The 19,484-nt window shown below is 45.7% G+C and overlaps 7 protein-coding genes across 7 annotated transcripts; 4 read left to right on the top strand and 3 right to left on the bottom strand.

Moving 5' to 3' along the window:
- Positions 1–263: 263 nt before the first annotated feature.
- On the top strand, positions 264–1,420 carry LTS14_008860 (uncharacterized protein; the record flags this gene model as incomplete). The annotated part of the gene is made up of 2 exons (XM_064841545.1): positions 264–617; positions 680–1,420. The coding sequence occupies 2 exons, from the start codon at positions 264–266 to the stop codon at positions 1,418–1,420; spliced, it is 1,095 nt and encodes a 364-aa protein (XP_064691036.1).
- A 1,003-nt stretch (positions 1,421–2,423) lies between these two features.
- Positions 2,424–3,212, top strand: LTS14_008861 (uncharacterized protein; the record flags this gene model as incomplete). Its single annotated transcript, XM_064841546.1, has 2 exons — positions 2,424–3,123; positions 3,178–3,212. 2 exons carry the CDS (start codon positions 2,424–2,426, stop codon positions 3,210–3,212), a joined length of 735 nt encoding a protein of 244 aa, XP_064691037.1.
- A 489-nt stretch (positions 3,213–3,701) lies between these two features.
- Positions 3,702–5,367, bottom strand: LTS14_008862 (uncharacterized protein; the record flags this gene model as incomplete). The annotated part of the gene is made up of 2 exons (XM_064841547.1): positions 3,702–5,165; positions 5,209–5,367. 2 exons carry the CDS (start codon positions 5,365–5,367, stop codon positions 3,702–3,704), a joined length of 1,623 nt encoding a protein of 540 aa, XP_064691038.1.
- A 1,100-nt stretch (positions 5,368–6,467) lies between these two features.
- On the top strand, positions 6,468–8,238 carry LTS14_008863 (uncharacterized protein; the record flags this gene model as incomplete). The annotated part of the gene is made up of 2 exons (XM_064841548.1): positions 6,468–7,158; positions 7,232–8,238. The coding sequence occupies 2 exons, from the start codon at positions 6,468–6,470 to the stop codon at positions 8,236–8,238; spliced, it is 1,698 nt and encodes a 565-aa protein (XP_064691039.1).
- A 2,672-nt stretch (positions 8,239–10,910) lies between these two features.
- LTS14_008864 (uncharacterized protein) lies at positions 10,911–11,446 on the top strand (the record flags this gene model as incomplete). The annotated part of the gene is made up of 3 exons (XM_064841549.1): positions 10,911–11,043; positions 11,099–11,142; positions 11,198–11,446. 3 exons carry the CDS (start codon positions 10,911–10,913, stop codon positions 11,444–11,446), a joined length of 426 nt encoding a protein of 141 aa, XP_064691040.1.
- Positions 11,447–11,529: 83 nt separating this feature from the next.
- LTS14_008865 (uncharacterized protein) lies at positions 11,530–12,378 on the bottom strand (the record flags this gene model as incomplete). Its single annotated transcript, XM_064841550.1, has 1 exon — positions 11,530–12,378. One exon carries the CDS (start codon positions 12,376–12,378, stop codon positions 11,530–11,532), a length of 849 nt encoding a protein of 282 aa, XP_064691041.1.
- A 1,027-nt stretch (positions 12,379–13,405) lies between these two features.
- On the bottom strand, positions 13,406–14,905 carry SSU1_3 (Plasma membrane sulfite pump involved in sulfite metabolism; the record flags this gene model as incomplete). The annotated part of the gene is made up of 3 exons (XM_064841551.1): positions 13,406–13,647; positions 13,726–14,243; positions 14,319–14,905. The coding sequence occupies 3 exons, from the start codon at positions 14,903–14,905 to the stop codon at positions 13,406–13,408; spliced, it is 1,347 nt and encodes a 448-aa protein (XP_064691042.1).
- Positions 14,906–19,484: the final 4,579 nt, after the last annotated feature.

Genomic DNA, 19,484 nt, shown 5'->3' on the forward strand with positions numbered 1-19,484 from the left:
TCAATCTAATAGCAGCCCCGTATGCGGTCTCTACCAGATTGCTAAGGTCCAATCAGCAAGCCGGAAGCACCGAACCACGGACAAACAAGGGATAGGGGACGCTTCCTCGTGGAGAGGTACCCTAATGCCGGACCTCGACGAAGGAGCAGGCCGGCGGAGTCTGGTCCTCATTTCACTGGGTATAGCTAAAGTCCGCGACCATTCGCACTTTGCACTGATTTCAGGTTGCCCATTGTTCCTACGACTTCTGTTTTACATCCCCAATGTCCAATTTTATCTATCCTCCTCTCGACGCCGAAAAGCTTGACCATGCCACGTTTCTGCCCGAGTACAACACCCCAGCAATGGATCATTCACGACGCAACATGAATGATGCTGCCGATATTGAGAAGCAGAGCACTGGCAACACAACCGACAACAACGTTCCACTGGAAAGCACGTACTCTCTACTTCGGAAGGTCGCATTCCTTGCGGCCTACTTCTTCTTGAATCTAGCCTTGACGATATCAAACAAAGCCATATTAGGCAAGGCGAAATATCCATGGCTGCTTACGACAATGCATGCATCTATAACCTCGTTTGGGTGTTTCATGCTCCTCGGATCCGGGCACATGAAGGTAATGCGCTTCACATCCGACTCAAATGTACGGAGCGCGATAGGAGGCTAACGGAGGTCCAGGCGAGACGTCTCAGTAGACAGGAAAGCCTGACAGTGGTTGCATTTTCTGGCCTGTTTGCGCTGAACATTGCGATGTCGAACGTTTCCCTTGCTGCGGTATCAATACCCCTTCACCAAATCATGCGTTCGACCTGTCCAGTGGTGACAATCGCGATCTACTGGCTCGTTTACAAGCGAAGCTATTCAAAGGAGACGTATCTTTCCATGATACCATTGATTCTTGGGGTTGGGGTTGCGACAGCAGGCGACTATTACTGCACGCTAGGCGGGTTTCTGCTTACCGCGACCGGTGTCGTGCTGGCTGCTATCAAGACAATCGCCACGAACCGGCTAGTCAGCAATTTTTCACCAATGGAGGTGCTTCTTTACATGTCCCCACTTGCGGCGGCACAGTGCGTAGTTTACGCATTCGCAGCAGGCGAGGTCCAGCGGGTTAGATTGGACATGGCTGCAGGCACGTATCGCACGTCCGAGTGGAAATTCTTTCTGGGTCTACTAATGAATGCTTCTACGGCATTTGCATTGAACATTGTCTCCTTTCAAACGAACAAGGTGGCTGGAGCATTGACGATCTCAGTCTGTGGCAACGTCAAGCAAGCCTTGACAATCATGCTTGGAGTCGTACTGTTCAGCGTGCCGATGGGGCGCATGAACATTGTGGGCACGCTTATAACAGTGGTCGGTGCTGCATGGTTTAGCAAGGTGGAACTGGACAATAAGAAGATTCGGAGTACAAAGTGACAATGTAGTGGTCAAAATTACACTTCACGTCTTTGGCTATAGTGTCGGTCGTCTCATCAAACGCACGCTGATCATTCTGCCATGCCAATTCTGTCTCAAGTCGGATTATTAGGTCTAAGAGAGTAGCATGCACGCCCTACTGTAGATGGTGCCCGCGGACTGTGTTGATCCCAGGGTCACTACGTTCCAATGGCAGGGCCAAGTCATTACAGTCGGCACACGGCTATCACTCGTCAATCTCCGTGATCCAGTGCCTTGCAAGACCTGTCTTTGCCAAGAGCTCCACTGTGGCTCAGCAAGCATCGGCGTACACCTACCGGTAGAGTACGTGACGCTAACGCTAAGGCGAGTACGCATGAACTGCCGTGTTGGCGTCCAGTCAGTATTCCTCAGTGAGTACTTGCCCTTTCACAATAATAGCTGTCGTTGCACGCTAGGAGTTGGTATTCTCACGAAATGATCATGCCATCTCGCAAGCCTAAGCCGGCAATGGTGATCATTGCGCTCGTCGTTACGGCATGTTTAGCAATAGTTCTCTTCGAGGCCGTACGTTTCGACAAGTCAACTGTTTGACGCTCCGTCACAGACTAATATTGGTCCAGCATGCCCGAGGAAGGAGCAGCCATCGAGCTGTCTCTTCTCATGATCCTGTCCAATCCACATCAGTACCTTGGATGCCACAAGATCCAACTGATCATGGCGGAACAGACAGCCTCATAGCACAATCGAAGAAACTACAAGTGCTTCTGCCAGCATCAAACTCTGACGTGAATTTGTGCAAGACGCTATTGACTGGAGCGGTGCTGGACTATCCAACACCTACACTGATTGCCTGGAACCGAACGTTTGATCAAGGTCCGCTAAGCTTCGTTGTCATCATGGTAGAATGCTAACCTCATCAGGCCATCTTCTTGGAGGAGGAAGTCATGTGGCAAAGATATCCGGCGTTCTGGAGTATCTTGATGCTCTGAATCAAGCCGCTGATCAGGAGCTAGTGCTGATGATGGACGCATATGGTGCATTCAATCTATACGACAATCCATCAAATGTCCAGACTCATCTAGAGGCAGATATTTGGTTTCAACTACGAGCAGAAGTTTTGCTTAGCCGGTATTATAAAATCAATCAAGAGGCCAACGAACGACTTCGGAACCGTTTAGGCAGTGCTGTTGAAGCCGAGAGCCTCAAGCAGACCATCATATTTGGAGCTGGGAAACGATGCGCGCCGAATCAGCTGCATACTGTAGCTTGTTATTCTATGCCGGACTCTCCGCTACCTGACGACCTGTATGGCTCTAACACCGACACCATCATGGGTCGGAACAAGTACACGAGTCTCAAACAACGGTACCTTAACTCGGGATACATCATCGGGCCCGTCGGCGATCTGCGCAAGATGTTCCAACGAGCTTGGGATAAGGTTCAGGCCACAAAAGACCAGATGGACTGGGATAACGGCAGCCACGGCTCGGACTTCATGTATCATGGCTCCGACCAGTCAATTTTCAATGAGATCCTGGGCGAGCAGGAGTTTCAGCGGGAAGTCATGCGACGCCGCCATCGAAGCCAAAGTGATAGGATAAAAGGTATCGGAGGAGTGCCGAAAGCAACGCATATCGAAGGCACCTTAATTCGAGATCCCTTGAAGCCTGACTTTACGCATGAGACGATAGAGCACAAAGACGGAAAGCCTGACGAATTCGGTAAGTATAACTTCATCTTCGACTTCCTTGGCTGGCGATTGACTGTATTACCAGGCATCGGTCTCGACTACTTCTCCGAACTGGGGTAGCAAACTGTGAATGCCGAAGAAGATGCCCGATGGATACGGCATGACCGTGATCTTGACGAACAGACCCGGGACAGGCACATCTTCGACTGTCTATCACGAGTCACAGCTGCCATATCGTCAGACATATCGAGCAGTCGTGGCCCAGTCGAAGGCTATGCTGTGAGATCGGCGAATGTTCCTTGGATTTCGACCCCACTCTACACTAACCTATGCTTGAACACGATACCCGTGATGATACATCATAATGGTGATAAAGGCGCTCGTGAGTTTGCGTGGCCCCAGCTTTGGTTACAGAAGCAATCTCGGCAGTTGATGGAGGATGCTCGTGCGCAGAGTTCCAACAAGAGGATGGTTGGTGGTGCTTACTCGGGAGGACGGCTGCTGGAATGGAATGAGTTATGTCCAGCAGAGATGGACATGGAGTTGTATCGAGACGCGGCCGCAGAGTAATGTGAGGTGTACTGGATCTTTGCCTAAGCTATGAAGTATTCAGTGCGCCACAGGTAATTCCCATGGCCCTCGATCATCACCAAATATCTCCTCGTGATACTCACGACAGATATCATCGAACCTGAGCCAGCCTTCACCTTCGTCGCCAGCTTTCCACGATCCATCTCGCGCCCCGCCTTTCCATGTCCCAAATGCCCACCACTGCCTCCTCGAAGATTTGTCGTATCCGCTGACTGCAAGAGCAACGAGAGGATTGTACACAGAAATGTCCAGGAGAGTTCTTGCGTGCACGTAGAACCAGGTTAATGGCCACCATGACTCTCGCCGAGACTTCAGATTGTCACGATGAGCATTGTGGTGGACGACCACCGGTGTATTGCCCGTATAGATATCTGTGAGCAGGGAAATATTCTGCCATTCACGGGTGCGAGGAAGGTCTTCTGTCGACGATGTCCAGAACGGAGGTAGGGTGCTGGCAATATCATCGGCCAAAAATTTCACGCTTTTAGCAGCGTCAGCATGCTCCAAACTAGCCTGCACGATTTGAGTCCGATTCGAAAATGCCAGCCAAGCAGTATCCTCTTCCGCGAATACAGTATTCAGCACAATCTCGGCGCCATAGTCCACGCCAATCCCGAATTCAAAGTTGCCGTCTTCACGCTCGGCAGCTTTGGCGCGGACTTCCGAGATATGCTCTTCTATGAAGAACTCTCTGCCTCGAAGACCTTGCTTCGGACCAGAGCGTGTTCTCTGTTGGCCAAGTATTGCATCGCGACCGATGGCTTCTCGCCATATCTCCTGGTCGCCAAAGATGTGCGAGAAGATGTATTGGTCACTCCCGATATTCGGCTCGTCACGGGCCTGTTTGAGAGCTTGTCCGAATAGCTTGCGCATGGCTTTGACTGGTCCGATGGCTGTACCTGAATTGAGAAAGCGGGGGCGATAATTGATGAAGGGATTGTCTTCGGTCGCCAGAGTGTCTGTCCGTGAGCCGTAAACATTCTTTGGAAGCGTCGAGTTCGGAACGGCATAGCATGGCGGATCTTGCGGAGTCCAGGGCCAGCAGCGCTTTTGACATCCGAATATGATTTCCTGGCGGGTTTCGTTGGCAGCAGAGCCCATTTCCGCATGTATACGGGTATCAGCCAGTCTATTGAGGTGGTAGTACCGATCAAGAAGAGTCTGGGCTCGCAACTGTAGCCATACATCGTAGCCGTCAAGCATCAGTACGAGGTCATTATCGTGAGCGGCGGCCAGATCAGATACATAATCGTAGATGCCCGAGATCTTTGCCAGATGTGATCCACCCTCAACAAGAGAATTGTCGTTGAATTCTTGATTCCAGTTTATAATGACTGGGCTTGGGTAACCGAGGACAGAAGCGCTGAGGAGGACCTTGCACAGGTTTACATCAGGTCGGGAAGCCGGGATCAGAATATGTAGATGGGCTGGAGGTAGAAGTGTCAAGTTCACTGGTGTGTCTTGCGACAAATCCACAGGCTGCTGTAGTTAGCGTTGTATTTGTGTAGTCGAGAAGGGTACCCACGATCCTAAGTTGACATCCAAGGACGATAAGTGCACTCAACAGTATGGTGATCTGAAGGCCTTGTGATTTTACCAGGCCTCGCCATCCTCTGATATCTCGCCGGTAACTTGGAGACATCGATCCATTCTTGGGAGCGTCTTCAATGCCAGACGTAGTCATGTTATCTCGAGGCACGCCAATAATCAATCAGACATAGTTCAAAAAGGGACAGTGGTGGCCTCCTGCGTCAATTAGCGAAACGCATATCTCTCAGACAGGCACTTGTCGTGTAGCACGTAGGCTGAAGGAACACAGTACGCAGTGGCTTTCACGGGCGAGCCTGCCGAGTGCTTGGTGTCTGGGTTCCGATATAGCCATGGGCGTGCTTATCGACTGTGGCTTAGTCAAATCTCAGTCCGCGGAACAGGCTCAGGGATCAGAACCATTGAGGTGAAAGCTTCCCACAATCAGCAAGAAGCACGTCATGCTGGACGGAAATTCCTGATCCATGGTAGAGGCGGTGGAACACAGTGTTTCCTCCTCTGGCATGGCGTTTTACATACACTATGCTACTTGGCACTGGGTGGATAGAGCACTGGATTTGTTAGCGCCAGCACACGTGCTTTGTGCCTGCGCCATCACAGCAACATGTCTGAATCCAGGTCCAAAAAAGCTCAGGTTCACTAGTGAAAGACAGAGCGGAGTTTGCATTCGACGATCATCAACAGCCAAATCTTGAAATCCGCTGCCAAGAGAATCAGTGATCAGATCCAGTTCGGTCTTGCGCGACCCGTGGCTTCCGAAGATCTACGAAGATCAATTTCAGGGTTTTCCCGACCCGAACATGACCCGTCACTCTTCGACAGTGATCAAGGGCCGCGGAGGTGCCGGGATGTGTTTTGTGGCTCAGCATATGACCGCGTTCTGTACTCCACCTTGGTGCCAAGCTGTGGCAGTCTAGCGCCTCCGAGCATCCCGCTCTCGTATAGTATACGAGCTTGGGGGCTACTACCAGTGGGATTAATTCGCCATGGCTCTCGAATATCTCCCTCAAGATAACACTGGAGCGCCGATCGGGCCGACGACAAACCTGCGGACGATTCAGCGTTCCCAGTCTGTTGTCCGCAGCTTGCGCTGAAACTCCAAAGCCTCTCTGTGGCACAGCCTAGCACGCGACAATTTCACAGAGTGAGACGATCAGTGTACTGCGTCCCCAGCCGAACGACTGAATATACGAGCTAGATCGGGCCCACGAACGCACATGCATTCACTGACCAGGCATGAGCACGACTTTACGGCATGTTCGCGCTCTCTCTCTGCAGAAACAACAGCGCACCGCTCTGAGAGCATTGTTGACCACTCGATCAATCCGAAACGTAGTTCTATTACTGGGTTTCGTCCTATCGCTCATTTGTTTCTACGCACTCATACCTCGCTCCTTCGCCCACCTGGAACCTGTCGCAGCAGATCAAGTAATCGAAGAAATATTCAAAGAGGGCCAAGAAGTGCCAGTGGGCAATGCGCGCTTTCATCTCCTTGTACCAGCCACGAGCTCCAGCCTGGACCTGTGTAAATTGAGCCTATCCGCCCAGATATTGGACTATCCCACTCCAGTACTCATCAACTTCGGCCATCCAGAAGACCCAGATGGCTATGTCCAGCATCTAGCTAAACCACAAGGCATCCTAGACTACCTCGACTCTATCAGTGGTGCGGATGGTCAAGGTCTCGTGGATGAGGACTTGGTGCTGATAGTTGACGGCTATGATGTCTGGATGCAATTGCGTCGAGATGTGTTGATCTCGAGATATTATGAGATCAATAACGCTGCGGACGCGAGGACCAAGGCTCTATATGGCGACGAGACATTCCGTAGTCAAGATATGAGGCAGGCGATCATCTTCGGGCCGGATAAGATTTGCTGGCCCATTGACTTCAGTCGACCGGCCTGTTGGGCAGTACCGAGAGCAGGTGAGCATCCCCACAATGTCGCGCAGAGACGACATGCATGCGAGAGAATCGATCATGCTGATGTCCTGAGTAGCTCTGCCAGAGCATGCCTTTGGCCCTCGAACGGACCATGGCTCCGAAGAATTTAACCTCCCGCGCTGGCTGAACTCAGGAACTATCCTCGGGCCTGCTAGTGATCTCCGAAGACTGTTCCAAGCAACGATCGCCGAGATTCAAAGGAACCACACCACAGACTCGGATCAATTCTACCTTGCGGAGCTGTTTGGGCGGCAGGAATTTGCACGCCTACAGCATCGACCAGACTTATTGGACGAGATGAGGAAGATGCGTTACCCAGGCGAGGAAGATCTGTATGACGATGAGTTAGATAGGAAGACGTCCACTAGCTTCATCGCGGGCAGCGACTCTGAGGAGCGCACCACTGAATTCCACATAGGAATAGATTACGAGAGTCGAATCTTCCAAACCCTCGCCTTCTACAAACAATTTCTCACCTGGACTCGAGCATCATCTGCCTGGCGATCACGTACGACATCTCACCCAAGCCTTCAATACGATGTTCAGCTGGCGGGGGATATTCTTCGATCACCACCTCCGATGCTCACGACGAACCACACCGACGGAAACGGCGATCTTGCCCGTCCGTCAAATTTCGCCCCTATATCTTCCTCGCCATGGCAGGACGTCGACCTCCTCTACAACACCGCCACGGCCCAGCATCCAGTCCTCCTTCACATAGCTGGCGGACCTCGCGAAAAACCTTTCCGCGAATACTGGTGGTCCAAACTCTGGTTTCATGCTTCTGCTTCCCAGCTGCGACTGCAAGCCGTCGCTCGTCATGGTGGCAGGCAAATGGATGCGCCGACACTTTTGAGCGGAGGCTACCGTTGGCGCAATGCCGTCGGATCAGCTGAAGCTCAAGAGCTGCCGGCGAGAGGGTACGGTGGGGCGTGGGTAGACCATGCCGCGGGATGGCTGAGCTGGAAGGGTCTATGCGGCAGATTTGAGGAGGAAGTTTATCGGGCTCCTAGTGGCGGGCAGGATTTCTTCCACCCGCGCGAGGGCGACGCAAGTGGATAGAGCTGGCGTCTATTAAGCAATTACGAAAGCTATGGCCCGTGGTCGGAGTCTTAGAGGTGCCGTAAACAGGCATGTAGTCTCTAACAAGCCGACTATATTAAAGTTAAGTAATTTATTATCGCTATCGTTATTATTATTAGTATATTTATAGTCTAATAACTTAGGCTTATCCTTATAACCGTTCTTAGAGTCTAGTATAATAGAGGTTAGCGCGAAGCTTTTCTAATTATATATTATAACTAGTTATCTTAATTCTTCTTTATTATCGGATTCCTCTAGGCGTAAATACTATCGTCTCTATTCTACTATAGTTACTATTATCGACCTAGTACTAGTTTAAATATAGGGGGCTAATATATAGCGCTATTAGATCTCTATAATTCTATCGAATTAAACTCTCGATAAGGCTTACTTAGAAACTATTCTAAGTCTATCTTACTTAAGTAGTAAGTTATATAGAAGTTTATTATAATGTTCTATCTAGTATAGTTATTTATATTTATTATCTAAAGTTCTTTCTAATGCTTTTTCTAATCTTTATTATTATATTATAGATATCGTTAATAAAGACCGTTCTAAGTAGTTTAAGGAACTTATTCTTCTATTCGATAATATCGTCCTTATAATTAAGGTATCGCTTTTTTATTAGGCCTATTATATTAGTAATTTTAGATTATATTTATTATATAGCGTTACTATTAGCTAATTCCTTACTAATATATATTTTTAACTAAATAACGTTAATAGCTTTCTAAATATATTTAGTAAATAGATTACGTTATTCTATAACGTTAATCTCTATAGCGTTAACCTTTTTAATATTTACTCTATATTTCTACTATAGTTATATCTTATAGCTATAGTAGTCTTATATATAGTATTCTTCCTTTCTATATAAATAGTACTTTAGCTCTTACTTCTTACTTTAGGCGTAGTTCTTATTCTTAGTTTCTACTCTATTAGGTTTATTTTCTTTAAAGTTATATTAAGTAGCGTTAAGTTCTATAGCGTTAGGGTTATAATATTACTATTCTTTAGTCTAGCTATAGGGAGTATAGCTAGTTAATCTATAGTTCTAATTAGTTTTATATTTTTCTATATATTATTTATAGAGTATATTATCTACCTTAATTATAGCTTCTTATAAGTATTCTAAAGTATCTTAGCGTTCTCTATATCTTATAAGCTTATCCTTAATATTATTTTTAAGTTCTTAATAGTATATAGATCTTAATATAGTACTATTCTATCTAATATAAGTAAAAACTTTTTTAAACTTAATAGTATACTAAAATATAGAGGCCCTTTATATAACTTATTAAATATTCTAAATACCGACTTACTAGTTATTACTAAGTCTATAAATTCTTTTAATCTACTTAGTAAACTCTAAAAAATTAGTAAAGATTCTATTAAGGTCTTTATTTTTAAGTAGGACTATAGTTAACTTAAAATATATCTAGTTCTAAGCTTCGCCTTAAAGGTAGGATATTACGATATAGTAGCGTTATTATTCGCTAGTAATACCTTTAAGAGAGAAATATAATATAATCTAGTTTAACTAGTTATTAAGCTTATTATAGTTTCTATAGAAGAAGTCTAGTTTAGTAAAATACTTAGCCGTTCTAGTCTTATTCTTATTAGTAGAAGTACTAGCTTAAGTAGTTAAAGCTATACTAATATCTCTTTTATTATTAGAAGCTATTTATTTATTTAAGGTACTTACCTACTATAAGAGTATTTAAAACATTATATATCTATAGTATAAGAGGGTTAGAGCTTATTAGATAAGTAAGTTCTAAGTAATAGGTCGGATAAGTAACTACTCTAAGAGTTAACCTTTTAGTAGGTTAGTATTATATACCTGCGGTATAAGGGGGTTAGAGCTCGTTAGACGAGTAAGTTCTAAGCGATAGGTCGGGTAAGTAACTACTCTAAGGTTTAACCTTTCGGTAGGTTAGTAACTTAGGTTAAATACGAACTACCTACGTAGGAAACGTCTATTCTATATATATAGGAGATTCGTATAATAATCGCGATTACCCGTAGTAGTTATAACTAGATCGTAGTTACCGTAGGTATTCTTAATCCTAATTACTTAGTTACCTAGTAACGAAGCGATCCTCTATACGACCGGGGATTCCTACTAAGTTAGAGATAAGGCGTATAGCCGCTATTCTCGCCTTTATAGGATATAGGCTACTAGCGGCAAAACTACGCCCGATCCTATATACGTATTTATAATAGTTAGTAACTTAGGTTAAATACGAACTACCTATATAAGAAACGTCTATTCTATATATAGGAGATTTATATAATACTTACAATTACCTATAGTAGTTATAACTAGATTATAGTTACTAGAGGTATTTACGACCCTAATTACTTAGTTACCCAGTAATAAAGTAATCCTTTATACGATCGTAGATTCCTACTAAGTCGGGATAAGGCGTATAGCCGCTATTCCCGCCTTTATAGGATGTAGGCCGCTAGCGGCAAAACTATACCTAATCCTGCATACGTGTTTATAATACTATACTATCAATCCCGGCCGATCCGTAAAATCTTAGAACGGAATGTCTAGAGAAATTTAACGGAACAATCGTAGGGAAGTTATATTACATAAAACCACCGACACGGTTGGGAGTTTCGTGTCACGCTCCAATCTCAAAATGTCGAATCAGCTTATTGATCAATTTGGCAGTGGCGATGCGAAGCGATATCCCGGCGACACATTCCAGAAGGAATCAAAGGAACCATTTCACGAGAGTAGCAAGCCTCACGCTCATGAGGTTCTGGACTCTAGTACGCTCTCCTACATGATTCATTGCTAGCAGGTTGAAAGTGACTCGCTATACAGAGGATCAGAGGTCTTTGAAGAACAAGTTGGCCAGATATGAACATGTGTGTCCGCTCTGCCAACTGCGGTTACCTTGTTTACTGACCCTCGGATGTCTAGGACGAACACACTAGCCATGAACAGGCGGCACCGGTCCATTTCGTGAGTGAAGAAACGGCAATGCGCAATGAGATTCATCCTGATGAGAACAAACCACAGAAGGAGCACGAAAAGAAGGGTGCGATAATAGACAGGCAGCTAGCAGAGGAAGACACGGCCAAGTCGGCAGAAATGGATGCAAAGATTCAGGCAAAGAAATGCCACGAGCATAAACGTCACAAGGAGCATAGACAAAGTAAGCAGCTCTAGATCAGCACCGACTAGATGCAGAGCCATGCTAGATGATGAATGAGACCTTGTATACATTTCAACGTAAGATACAACGCCGGGTTCTACAACTCGTGTGCAAAACTTCCACCTTGCACCGCACTCTCCATTTCCTGCTCCGTCACTCTGCGTTTACTATCCGTACCAGGTGTCCATATCCAGCCTTCACGTAGCCACATCCAGCGCAAACATGCCTGCAGCTCTTTGTCTAGTGGGCGGACACGCTTCCACTCCGGAACGAATTCTGGTAGGGCATGTAATCCATTGTAGTCGTCTGCAACTCCGCGGAGTATGTCCCGGCAAAAGATCCTCCAGCTGTCCCATGCGTACGGCCCACAGCCCGCAAGATGGCCGATTTCGAGTGCTCCGGCACACTCTACGGCGTCTGTTTCGACTTGGACATCCAGCTCCTTTCCTTGACCCTGCAGAGGATAGTTACGGGTTCTGTAACGAACGCCCTTGCGTGGAGGCGAGCGAGTCCAGGTCGTGGCAAGTTTGATTATCCTGTTGGACCGCTGGGTCTGTAAGCCGAGCGTGCGGATCATTTGACTGAGCTCGTCTTGGTCTGCTGCTGCTAAGGAAGGCGGGTCTTGGTAGCGATCTTTGATCCTCCAGAATATTGGGCGTGCAGACTGGCCTGGTGTCTTGTTCAAAAGCGTGACAGCGACGAGAAGCCAAAACGGCTCGTAACATAGTAGACTTTGAATTATCCCGAAATGCTCGACGTGTATAGGCGGGAAAGGTCGAGTTGACAATCCCTTCCTGGATGCGATATGACTCCTTGCTGTAGAGTTTGACTTCCGCCTCACACCCGGATTGGCAGATCGAATGCCCATAGATACAGCTTTTTGCGAGATGCGTTCAGAGCGACGGGGCATTTTCGCGACCTCTGAACTGACCAAGTCGCCAGTCATTTTAGCGAGTCTCTGGATCGATAGACGTATGTACTTCTGTGGAGCATGCTGCAAACCATGGATACAGGTATGCTTGCGGACCCATCAGTACGCGGGCAGAGGAAGGCTGTACAAGGGTACATGAAATATGCCAAGAGTGAGCTTACATATGGTCAAATGGAGTTTGTCGGGGTGGGGACAATTATCGAGACAGGTCGGAAGTTAGACTCGTCTGGCCCATTTTGTAGAGACCCAGCGCCTGCCGATTGAACGTAGACACCGACTCTAGCAAGTGTCGACAAGACTAGAAACACTGAGTAGTATGCTCACCTAACGAGCTTGGAGTCGTTGGCTGTTTTACGAATTTTTAGGATCGGGCTGCAGGATACCACCCGGCGTTTTAGGTCCAGCTTCGCCGAGAGCGATGGGCGCACCGCAAGCGCGGCATACCGGATGTGGATGTTCGAGCTCGTTTTCAGTAGGTTGTAGTGGTGCGGCCTGCTCTCCAAGCCTGGACGATGTCCATGATATCGTGCGGCTTGGGATCGTTACAAGTCGTAGATAGGGTATAGCTGGGCGAGTCAAAGGCATGTAACGTACAAGGAAGGCAGTCACAACCTCTTAAGTTGGTTATTGCAGAATTCCGTTTTGGCACTATCACTGTGTAGATGCTACTCAAGCATATCTTCTACCTTTCAAGTCATATTTGTGACGAGTCGCCGATTGCCCTGCCTTCGGATGTAGCAGATCACGAACCTCGTCCGGTGCATGTCTACTCTCGGAACCACCGTATCATTGAGACAGTGCTGTGTAACAGGCTTTTGGTGCAAAGATATTCGTTGTCTCACGTCTCTATTGTGAGCGTCACGTTGCTTGCAGCAATCTGTAGAGGCCACATTTGTCATGTAGCAGAACGGCTCGTGATTGATGTCTCTCGGACAGCAGTGTAGAAGTTGGGCTTTCGCGTAGATGCATGTGGACTCGATGTTTGCAGTATGACACATAACTCATTTGTTGAAGCAAACTAGTTTCTAGCTCCCAATTCAGGTCATCCTTCCTTTCTGTTCTGAGGACCTCCTCTATGCATAAAATGCGACTCCATGTCCTGATCGGTAAGATCCTTCAAACAAGGCGCGACCAATATCTCGCCACTGTATGCACTCTTGAGCGTGCCACAGGTGACAACGATCCATAGCAGCGTCACGGCTACGCTAAAGGCTGTCCCGACCACCCGAAAAAATGCAGACGGAAGCTCTTTCGCGAGCTGTGTTGTGCAGACCGTGTAGACGCCTGTAAGCAACGCATGCAATCAGTATAGCTTCTCTTTCATTCTCGTAGCTGGATACCGATAGGACAGGTAGCACATACCAAGCGGAAACGTAAATCCCCACCAGCCCAAATTGAAGGGAAACTTTGGCGTGTGCCAGATGGTCGCCAGCGCAAAGAAGAACCAGACAAGTCCAAATGCCCACATGACCATTCCGATCATGAAGCCTACGATGTACAAGATATCGCCTGCGTAGACCATGCTAAGCGGCAACGTATCGGTCTCGCGGAACACCTGTCTGGCCACGCTCCCAAGATTCTGAATGCAAAACCCACCTTGGCCCAAGGGACCGAGAGGTAGGAATACCGACACAATGACCTCTTTGGGCGGGAGCCTTTGCGTAGTGAGGCGCAAGAAATAGCAGACCAGCACGACCATTGCAAGGGACACCCCCTTTCCCCAGAGGATGTACGAGGTTATGATCGTAATCAATTGCAGTTGAGGGTGCGGCATGATAGCAGCGACGATTGATCCAGTAGCAGCCGCAACAATGGTGCTGACGATTGGTAGTAGCCAGGCGGCGGTAACGTTTTCCAGCTTTGCGTCATGATAAAGCATGCTAGATCAGAATTGCGTCAGTGTACACGAACATGCGTTTTGACATAGGCTTGCGCTCGGTGACGGTGCAACATACATAACAAAGGGCAAATAGAGGCATGTTGATGTCGCAATCGCAGCATCAATCCACCATAGCGCCCAAGCAACTTTCCACCAACCGCCCCCCCAAGCAGGCACGCAGACAAAGCATGTCATGTTGATAATCGTCGCGAGGCCCATAGGAAAGCATCCGAGGAAAAGACTCTGCATAGGATGTTGGAGCATAGCTACCCAGATCTTCGGATAGAGAGTGTACCGCAGAATACTGATGAGCAAGAATAGCACAAAAAGTAGAACATTTAGAGCAAAGACCACATATGAGATGTAGCGTAGCCAGTGCGCATTGTAGGGCAGATTGTGCAGCAAAATCGAGACAATACCAGTACCCATGTTAACCGCGAACCAGGATGGAGTAAAGTTTTGCACGATACGTCGCCAGCCGTGCTGGTACTTGGATGTTTTGCAAGTCGAAGCGATGGCACAGCCCGTTTCAAGCTCCGAGGTATCCGGAGTTGCGCAGGATTGATTGTTACCAGATTGAAAGCTCGAGTCGTGATCATTACACGTTCCTGCGGCCGCGCTGAGATTGCTGTCGCCGCATACGCCATCCATCGCTGGATCCATCTCGGGTAGGAGTAAGTTGAAGTCGTAGTCGTAACATACAACAATTAGAGGTAAGAGGCGATCGTAATATATTTGTTACGAAGACGATGGCGCGCGGCAGAAAATCGCAATATATTCAGACAGATATATAGGTATACTCTACGTCATGGTCATCGGAACGGGCGGGTCCGATGACGTATACAACGAAGAAAACGTGCTAATGTTGTAGAATGATGTCGTAACGATCGGCGACTTCGGAAGCTCTATTTTAAACTAGTCGTCTATATAGCGAGCTACGGGGTATCTTAGTAGTGCATTTAATAGTATCTTAATTATATATAATAGCTTAAATATATTCTTCTAAGCTTCTTCCTTAGCTATAGATACTACTTAGTATTAATATTTTACTAAATAGAATCTCGTATAACTTAGATTATAAGTACTATAATTTAGTAGTATATATCAACGTATAGTATAATATAGGTTACTAGATTAGTACAAAGGAGAGTAACTAGATATATATTACGATCCTCGCGGGGGACTAGTAGTACGTAACTACCGGAACGCTTATAGCAGGCGCTCCCGTAAGCGTATACTTATAAGGTGCGATCTAGACGCTCTACGCGAGAGGTCGCACCGGGCGCGCGAGGCGCGCCCTAGTAGATATATATAAGTACGAAGGTATTAGTAGTTAGGAGCTTCGTACTTAACCTTAAGTATAGTAGTTAGCGATAGGTTTTACCTACTACTAATTAGCTACGCTTCTATCTACGCCTTAACCGTCTACGCCTAGTTACCTTCCTACCCTATTAGTAACCCCTTATAATATTTTAAGTACTACTTCTAGGGAAGTATTAGGGGATACTTAAGATTATTAATATTAGCGTATATCTAGTACTATATTAGGAAGTAGCGTTAAATTAGAGGTTTAGACGCTATTACCCGACAAAAACGATCGAACCGTCGACTTAGTTACTAGCTAGATCGAGTAGGTATATATAGCCGATATATCGACTTTAGGATCTACTACGGGAGCCGCCGGGGTAGCGGGACCTAAGTTTAATAAGCTATAGGAATTTACTAGTAACTAGCGATAGTTTAAAACGTTTAAAATATAGTACTTACTTATATTTAAGATATACTACGAATAGTTTAGTACTTAGATAAAGAGACTAATATTTATCTCTTCGTACCTTCGAGGGCTAGCTACCGAGTAGATCTAGCCTTATCTAGAAGATTACTTAGGTAACGACTAACCCTCGGACTATCGTATACCTACTAGGGAGATTTTCTCTATAGAGGTAACGATACTTACTAAAATTAAAGAGACCTTTAGTTAGGGTAATAATCGCTTCGAAGCCGAACGAGATCTACGATAGTATAGATAGAGAAACTCTACTACTAAGTATAAAGTAGAGTTTTAGACTCTTACGGTTAGGACCGAATAAAATAATACCGCCCTCGTAGACGCGTTCTATATAGGTTTAAAGAAAGAAGTTAAGGACGAGATCGTTCGATAGGGTCGACCTAATATATAGGTTACTATATTCGAACTCGCTATTAAGATCGATACCTATCTTTAGGAGAGATAATAGAAAAGGTCTAAAAGGATCGTAGTACGAACCGCTAACTCTAGATAGTAGAGGTAGCCCTAGAAGTAGCGAAACGACTACTATAGGCCTTAGCCTATAGAACTAGACGCTACTCGCGGATAACCTAAGAGGGGACGATAAGGAAAGCCTAAGTAGGGTCCGCGACAATACTATAAGGCTATAGAACGGAAGCCTTTTAATAAGTCTAATCTCGAGTACTATAACTATAGTAAGAAAGGACATTTTGCTCGCGAATACTAGGCGAGGAAGTAGATTTATAACCTACGACGACCTAAGTAGGTTCGCGCTATAAAGCCCGTACTATAGACGGTAGCGGCTACTAGAGTAAGGGACTACTCTAAGTTAATATAGACGTTATACTACGACGATAACTATTCTATTTACTTAAGCGATAAGGACGGATCGGGATAGTTTCTACGTAATAAGAAGGTATAATCCGTATACGTACTACGAGGAACCCTATCTACCGCTCTAACGACAACGCCGGTTCCGCGATATAAGGTTAAGGAGTCCGATAAAGACTATAAGATAGTCGAGAAGTTCTCCGAGGAGGAACTATACGACCCCCGTCCCGCAAATAACGTAATTCGCTAGGACCTCGCCGATAGAGATATCGGTATAAACTACCTACGGATAGTCCGCTCGTATTAGCCTAAGGCTTGCCCCTAGGTTAACGGAGTATAATACGTAGATTAGAAGCGGTACGACTCTATAATTACGTCTCTCCGCTAATAGATATAGGTTTTACCTATAGTTCGAGGACTAACTACCTATAGCCGAATAGTATAGGAAGTTATACCGTTCGGAAGCGAGTTTACGCCGCGCGAAGGATACTTTACCCTAGATAGGATTAACGTACCCTACGCGCTACGCTGCGACGTCGACGACCTAAAGGCTAGGTATACGCGTAACGTAGCCTAATAATAGGATAGAACTAGGGTTCTACCTCTATCGTTACTAGATAAAAGTTATTTCCCTCTAGTTCTAGTTCGAAGAGAAACCGGACGACGAGTAGGAAACGATAAGGTCCGCCGAAATTAGACCCTCGGATAGACTAAGGAGGGCTATAGCGATATACTACGACTAAGGCTAGGTACGTAGACAACCTTAGAGTATAGGTATATATTAATAACTAACTAGCCCGGGCGCTAGTAGATTTAGGGTATACTAGAATCTTTATAACGTTAAAGTTCGCTAGGTTAGTAAAGATCTACCTATACGCGAAGGAGAATACTTTCCTACTATACGTAATTAATAGAAAGCTAGTTACGTATAATAATAGGTTAGTTAACGAAGAGACCGAGATAGTACCTCTATAGATAGGACGCTATCGAGAGACGATTTAGTTCGATATTATAGAGTCGCTAGGCTTAGATATAGTATTAGGACTACTATAGCTAAAGAACGCTAACCCTTACGTCGACTAGAAAGCTAAGAGAATCTAGTTTTTAGAACTTCTAGAATCGATGCCTCTACCTATAGTACGGGACGTACTAGGCAAGATCGAAATATATACGGTAACTTTAGACGAGATACTAAAGAACATCTAGGATCTAGAATAAGACGTCTAGGTCCTTTAGGTAAAGGCTACCGGATCTAATATTATAATCGACTTCTAGGTTCTAGACGAATACCGAGAGTTCGCTACTCTCTTCGAAGAAGAACCTAACTAGGAAGCGTTACTAGAATATTAGGAGTAGGACTACGAGATACCCTTACTCCTAGGTAGGACGCCTATAAAATAATCGGTTCGACCGCTGTCCGCGGCTAAACTAGAAATACTACGGAAGTATTTAGAGGATAACCTCCGTAAAGGATTTATTCGCGAATTATAGTTACTAGTAGGGTACCCTATCCTATTCGTCCCTAAAGGCGAGGACGACTAGCGACTCTATATCGACTACCGTAGACTAAACGATATTACGGTAAAAAATAGTTATCTACTACTACTACTATTAGAATTATAAGATCGCTTATAAGGCGCGGTATAGTTCTCGAAGTTCGATATACCCGGAGCGTATAATCGAATTCGGATTAGGGTAGGCGAAGAATAGAAGACCGCGTTCCGAACTCGGTTCGGATACTACGAGTATATAGTTATACTATTCGGTTTAACGAACGCCCTAGCAAGCTAGTAAGCCTTTATTAATAACGTATTACGAGAATACCTCGACGTCTTCGTAGTAGTCTACTTAGATAATATCCTCGTTTACTCCCGAACGCTCGAAGAATATAAGGTATACGTATATAAAGTATTAAAAAAACTATAGGACTATAAGCTACGGGTTAAGCCGTAGAAGAGCGAGTTTTATAAGCACGAGGTATACTTCCTAGGCTACGTAGTAGCCTAGGATAGTATTAAAATAGATACTAAGAAGGTCTATATAGTAAAGGAGTAGCCGATACTAACTAACGTTAAGGAAGTATAGTCCTTCCTTAGGTTCGCTAACTTCTATTAGAGGTTTATCGTTAACTACTCCCGAATTACGGTACTACTTACTTTACTTACTATTAAAGATATACTATTCGTATAGGGGGAGCCCTAACGAAATATATTTAACGAACTTAAGCTTTAGTTTATAGAGTAACTAATATTACTAGTTTTCGACCCTAATAAACTAATTACCGTCGAAATAGATACCTCCGACGTAGTACTTAGGGTATACTTAAGTTAACTAGGACTAAGTAGACGACTATAACCCGTCGCCTACTACTTAAGGAAGCTATCTAGACCCGAGCTCCGCTACAATATCTATAATAAGGAGCTTCTAGCTATAGTAGACGCCTATAAAGCGTAGCGGGTCTATCTAGAAGGACCTAAGTACTAGGTTACGGTCTATACGGATTATAAGAACTTACGATACTTTACGACTAGTAAGGAGCTTGTTACGGACATATAACATAGGGTACAGAGAGGGAGAATAAGGACTAGTTATTTTAGCCTTAAAGGGAAGCGCTAAGGGCGCACCCGCGAATTACGTAACTAG

This window comes from Recurvomyces mirabilis, assembly GCF_035927965.1.
Source record: "Recurvomyces mirabilis strain CCFEE 5264 chromosome Unknown scaffold_27, whole genome shotgun sequence".
NCBI lineage: Eukaryota > Fungi > Ascomycota > Dothideomycetes > Mycosphaerellales > Teratosphaeriaceae > Recurvomyces > Recurvomyces mirabilis.